Here is a 6,546-nt window from a genome sequence, read left to right as displayed (position 1 = left end):
GGTCCGCTGTGGGTGCGTGCCCGGCGCCTTAACCCCCACACCCCCTGCCAGTCCCCCAGGACATTTCTTTATGCTGCTTCTAGGTTAGTCTTCATTCCCATCTCCCAGATGATTTATTGCTATGGAAGATTAATTTTTCTGTTTTTTTTTTTCAAGCTTATTTATTTATTCCATGAATGAGAGAGACAGAAATACAGTACTCCTGACAGGGTCTCTAGCTGCTGGATTATGGGCACAAGAAAGGTTTGCAACTCTCACAGAGTGTTGTTGTTTTTTACCACCATCCAGCCCCTAGTTTTATTTTTCCTTTTCTTTAGAAATACTTTTGCTATACCACATGTATGCTTACCAGAGAGACAGAAAGTGAGAAATCACTCCCCAGGGGGGACGGCCATGTCGCAGTCCTTTCTCCTGGGTTTTTTTTTTTTTCTGTTATAGGGCGCGTGCGCTCGCCAGACAGACAGAGAAAGACAGAGAGACAGAAAGCGAGAAATCACCCCCCAGGGGGGATGGTCACACTGCAATCCCTTCTCTTCCATTCTCCTCTTGGGATCTTGGGCACGCACGCACACGCGCCCAGCGTGAGTTTTAAGCCACTGGGTCTGGGACACGAAACACGGTCGACTACGTGGGAATCCAGCGACATAGCCATTACGCTAACTGTTGGTTCCCTCTCCTGGGATTTTGGCTCGTGCACACATTCCCCAGCGTATTGGGACTCAAAAATGGTTGATCACATGAGAGTCCAATGACATAACTATTATGCCATCTGTTGGTTCCAGTTTTCCTGATTTAACCCAGCTGATTTTTCATTCCTAAGATTCACTTTGAGGATCACCTCCTCAAGGAAACCCTTGCTTTCCAATTTTGAGTTAGATTTCTCTGAGTTCCCACTGCCTGTCCTGGGGCTTCACTGAATTCACACAGCAGCACAAGAGGAAAGCTACGTTAGCACCCATCACATTATACTGTAGACAATGCTTTTATTGCCTTATTTTGCTAGAGGATGGTCTCTTACTGTTAAGCACAATGCTTTACACATACATAATTCTGTGAAAGTTTACAGACTTAAACTAAATTGAAGTGACGGTTAGAGGGTTTGCTTACAGGTGTGATTGGTATAGTTGATAGGCCAGGAACATGTCAGCTACTAAATTTCACTCAAGTTCATCATTAATATTTGTTAAATGGTCTCAGTGTGCACGTGTCCTTAGTTCCTGGCTATGTGAAAGATGATGAGTCTTGTGCATGTTTTCTAAAGCTATACACTATTTAAGGCAAATGCGGACTCACATGTACATAGTGTATCATGGTACCCATCATAGATTTTCTAAGTAAATAAGAGAAAACATTTATTCATTTTACTAGTATTTTAAAGTTACAGTTCTTTTTTCCTGACCACATACCTTTTTCTTCTTCTAACCTTTCTTAACCTGGCAGTACCTTTGGGCTGGTAGATTCAGATGGACCCTGCTATGCAGTGATGGTGTATAATATGGTACAGAGCTGGGGAGTGCTCATTGGGGACTCTGTAGCCATCCCTGAGCCCAACCTTCGGCTTCACCAAATTAAGCACAAGGGAAAGGTAAGTTATGGCTAGCATTCTTTTCTAACTCAAAGGCTCTGAAAGTGGAGGCAAGTTTATCTCTGTATAAAATAGGTATAAAAGTAATGTGTATGTGTCTGTGTTTGTGTATGTAATATATTTATAAAAGTATATTTTATACATATAAAATATTTAATTTTATTTATCTTTTTTAAAAAAGAGTTACTTGTTTATTATTTTTTAATCTGACCAGAGAGGGGCAGATTAAAAAATAAAGACAGAGGGACAGTGAGAAAGCAGGTCCAGGACTCAAACCATGGTCAACCATGTGAGAGTCCAGTGCCTTAATCACCACACCACCTGCTGGCCCCTTATTTATCATCATCACTATTATTATTATTATTTTAAAATTTGCTACAGGACATGTGCACTCACCTGAGAGAGACAGAGAGAGAGGGAAAGTGAGAAAGCAAGCCGCCAGGTCTGAGACTTAAACTGTGGTTGGCCATGTAGGAGTCCGGCACCTTAACTACTATGCCATCTGCTGGCCCCTACACACCCTTTTTTTGTTTTACTAAAAAAGGAAACTGCTAAGCAAAGAGAAATAAAAAATAAGCTCTGAAATGTTATTACTTAAATACCACTACTATTGACAGTTTGGTGTACATTATCTCTAATCTTTTTCCTTTTCATAGATAAATGCACACATATTTGTGTGTGTGTGTTTAAAAAATTTATTAGAGGGCATGCGTGCTTGCTGGAGACAGATACACACACACACACACACACACACACACACACACACACATAGAGAGAGAGAGAATAAGAAAGCACCTACCAAGGGAGTGGTTACGCTGTAATCCCCTCTCTTCCATCTGTCCCATCTCTCAGGACTTAAAACATACACACACACGTACCCAGAGTGTTTTCAAGCCACTAGATCAGTAACTCAGAATGTGCAGCGGGCCTTGTAGAATTTAGCTGCTTTCACTATGCCACTGGCTGACCCTCGTGGATATTTTTAATCACGAGTGAGATAATATATACAAATATTTGTGAATGTTTCTCATGTTTTTATGTATTCTACCACATTGTTTTGAATTGACACCTAGTAGTAGTTATGAATGTGGTGATGGTAGTTTACATTTATTGAACACTGAACTGAACATTTGACACTGTGCTGAGTTTTACAGCCTACATTGCCTCACTAAAAATTCTTACAAAGATCTTGTAAGAGTACATATTTTACTACTTTTTTTTTTACCATTTATTTATTTATTTTTTTGGAGAGGTTTTTGTTATAGGGCGCGTGCTCACCAGACAGAGAGAGACATAGAGACAGAAAGTGAGAAATCACCCCCCAGGAGGGATGGTCACGCCGCAATCCCTTCTCCTCCATTCTCCTCTCGGGATCTTGGGCATGCACGCACATGCACCCGGCATGAGTTTTAAGCCATCGGGTCCGGGACGCGTACCGCGGTCGACTACGTGGGAGTCCAGCGACATAGCCATTACGCTAACTGCTGGTTCCCCTTTTTTTACCATTTAGATCAGTGGTTAAAAAATTATGGACCATTGAGAAAATTTTGCTGTCTGTTATTTTAAAATTATTTATAAAATTATTATTTATTATATAATTATTTATTCTATTTTATTTACTTTTTAATTTGACCAGAGAGAGACAGAAAGAGAGAAAAGGAAAGTGAGAAAGCAAGTCTCCAGGTTCAAGATTCAAACCACAGTCAGCTATGTGGGAGTCCAGTACCTTAACCACCATACTACCTGCTGACCCCTCACTGTTTTTGTATGGCCTGTGAGCTAAAAGTGGTTTACCTGTATGTAAATGAAAAAAACTGAAAAATATTATTTCATGATACATAGAAATTCAAATTTTTTTTTTTAAGATTTTTTTTTGGAGAGGTTTTTGCCATAGAGTGCGTGCACTCGCCAGACAGACAGAGACAGAGAGACAGAAAGTGAGAAATCACCCCCCGGGGGGATGGCCACACCACAATCCCTTCTCCATTCTCCTCTCGGGATCTTGGGCACACATGCACATGTGCCCGGCGTGAGTTTAAAGCCAACAGGTCCAGGACGCGAACCGCGGTTGACTACATGGGAATCCAGCGACATAGCCATTACGCTAACTGCTGGTCCCTAGAAATTCAAATTTTAGTGTTCATAAATAATGTTTTATTGGACCACTGCAACATTAATTTTTTACCCTTATCTGTGGCTACTTCTGCACTACAGTGTCAGAGGTGAATTATTCTGTAACAGAGACCAAAGGACCCATAAAGCTTAAAATATTTGCTGTCTGGCCCTTTACAGAAAAAGTTTGATCAACCTACATCTAGATTATTTCTAATTTTTCCCTATTATAAAAGTACTATAGTGAATATTTTTGCCTGTATCCATGTTATGTCCTTAAATGAATTTCTAATGTGAAGTACTAGGTCAAAAGGGAATACAGAATTCTAAAGCTTTTGATGTATATTGCCAAATTATTTTTTGAAAGATTTTACCAGTTAGTTTTTTTTTCTAAGGTTTTGTTTTAGAGAATGTGTGCTCACCAGAAACAGAGAGAGAGAGAAAGAGAGAGAGAGAGAGACAAAGTGTGAAATCACTCCGCAGGGAGATGGCCCATGTCCCAGTACTTTTTCCTCCTGTCTCTTGGAACTTTGGGGACACATGCACACACACCTGGTGTGATTTTCAAGCCACCAGGTATAGGACTTGAACCTCGTAGTCAACCATATGGGATATAGTGCCTTAACCTCCACGCCTCCTGCAGGCCCTGTACCAGTTAGTTTTTATTACCAACAGTGAACATAATTATTTCCCTGTAGTTTTCAACTCTGGGTAGAAACCTTTAAAAAATAATTTGCCAATTTTACATGAAAAATATAGCTTCAGTCCTGTTATAATTGGTTTCTTAGGTTTGTTGGCTTTTTATTTATTTTCTTATTTATTTTTAAGGTTTTGCTATAGACTGTGTGCGTTTGCCAGAGAGAGACAGAAGAGAGATAGGGAGAGGGAAAGTCAGAGAGTCTCCCCTAGAGGGGATGGCCATGCTACAGTCCCTCCTCCATTCTACCCCTGAGTTGGACATGCATACACATGTGCCTGATGAGTTTGAAGCTGCCAGGTCCAAGACTCAAACCATGGTTGGTCATGTGGGAGTCTAGTGCCTTAACCACTATACCACCTGCTGGCTTTATCTTTTTTTTTTTTTTAAAAGAGTTATTTATTTTATTTATTTATTATTATTATTGTTTTTCACATGAGTTTTGCCGGGGGGCGGGGGAGAGTGAGTGAGCAAGCAAGCCACCCAGGACTCAAACCATGGTCGGCCATTTGGGAATTCCAGTGCCTCAATTACCACACCACCTGCTGGCCCCTTAAATCGTCTTTTTTGTCACTTGCCTATGTTCCTATTCGGAGCTTTAAAAAATTATCTTATGAGAACTCTTTATTTTCTGCTTAAAAGAACCTCCTTCTCCCTCCTAGTGGAACAATATTTTTGGATGGAAGATCTTTCAAAATATTTTGCAACTTAAATACATTCCAGCTGGTAAACTCACTGCTAATCTTTTTTGTTATTAGGAAAATTGCTACATTGTGTTGCACATTCTGTTTCCTTTCTTCTCTGTAAAAGAGAAAAATAACTTCATTTTGGCAGATTAATTTAGGGCCTTACAAACACTTGGACTAAGAGTTTCTTAGATTTTCACACCGACTCTGTCTGGTGCTATGCATATCTAGTTAATTGTCAAGAAACACTGGAAAAGGCAGATTCTGTGAAAACTGGTAGCATCCTTTTGTGAATCAGAGAACTGTCTCATTCTTGTAATGACACTACTAGTATCCTTCCTGTCCCAGATCTTCCTTCTGAAGATTGAAAACTTAGGGAAAAGTCCTTCCCCTTTGCTAGCTCACTTTTGTCTATTATGAGGTGGAGATAAGAGGTACACGTATACATGGGGTAGAGGAGAGTCACAGATGGTATCTTCCCCTGCTGGAGTTTTTTTCATTTTAGGATCTCTAATGAACTTCTGCCTGTGTGTCTTTTCTAGGACTATTCATTTTCCAGTGTTCGTGTGGAGACGCCGCTCCTGCTAGTGGTGAATGGGAAGCCTCAAGGCTCCAGCAGCCAGGCTGCCGCCACCGTGGCATCGCGGCCACAGTGTGAATGACCTTCCCTGCCTTGCATGCTAAAGAGGGAGTAGAGGCAAGGAGATAAGCTCAGGGCGCTTGGCAGCTGGACCAGCCACACATCCAGTGACTCAACTGAGATGGAGGAGTGGTGTTTTAAATGAAGAGTTCCCCTTTCCCTGCCCTGTAAGACAATTTGTGTCTCTCTTCTCTCACCCATCGACTCGTTCCAGCTCTGTCCAAGGCCATACACTCCCATTGTATATCTCTCCTACCTCTTTCACTGCTCTCTGTGTTTTAAGCAAAGAGCATGGAATTGGTAGACGTATCAGGATCTTGCCTTGGGACAGAGTCCCCAAGGTTCCTGTACTTGCCTCCTTCCTGAGCCTCAGATGTATATATCAGTTCAATATTTATTGTAAGGGAGGGGGCTTAATTTTTTAATGGCTTGTTTTTTGAGCAATTTTTATTTTTAAAATTTAGGTTCTTCCCCTTCTTTGGGGCTGGAATGGAATTAAATTTGTTTGGAAAAAAAAAAATACCCTGAAGTTGGTCTGCTTCATTCGCTCCAAGATTAGATTCTTGGTTTTAGGATCACTTGAATCTATTGGTTTAATCCATTGGAATGGTATTCTTCTGTCCAAGTTAAGAAAATTCTGGCAGTAGATAGATTGAGACAGGAATGGCAGCTCTACAAAGTTGCTGGAGGCCAGTTTCCTTCCATTTTCTCATTCTGTCATCCCTTGAGGTGGTCCTTTCATGGTCCAAGATTATGAGTAACGCTATTGTAGTAGCGTTGCCAGGCTGAAAGACCAGAGAGCTAGGTATTTAGTTTCTGTTGATGC

General features: G+C 40.9%; 1 protein-coding gene across 1 annotated transcript in view; it reads left to right on the top strand.

Moving 5' to 3' along the window:
• Positions 1-6,240, top strand: part of TTC5 (tetratricopeptide repeat domain 5) — a 26,641-nt gene extending 20,401 nt beyond the window's left edge. The window contains exons 9-10 of the mRNA XM_006163064.2: positions 1,441-1,585; positions 5,623-6,240. Coding sequence (XP_006163126.2) covers positions 1,441-1,585; positions 5,623-5,742 — 265 coding nt within the window. The 3' untranslated portion in view covers positions 5,743-6,240. The remainder of the gene's footprint in view (positions 1-1,440; positions 1,586-5,622) is intronic.
• Positions 6,241-6,546: the final 306 nt, after the last annotated feature.

Source organism: Tupaia chinensis, unplaced genomic scaffold, assembly GCF_000334495.1.
Source record: "Tupaia chinensis unplaced genomic scaffold, TupChi_1.0 Scaffold141372_1, whole genome shotgun sequence".
In the NCBI taxonomy this organism is placed as follows: domain Eukaryota; kingdom Metazoa; phylum Chordata; class Mammalia; order Scandentia; family Tupaiidae; genus Tupaia; species Tupaia belangeri.
This window is presented reverse-complemented; position numbering and strand designations above follow the sequence as displayed.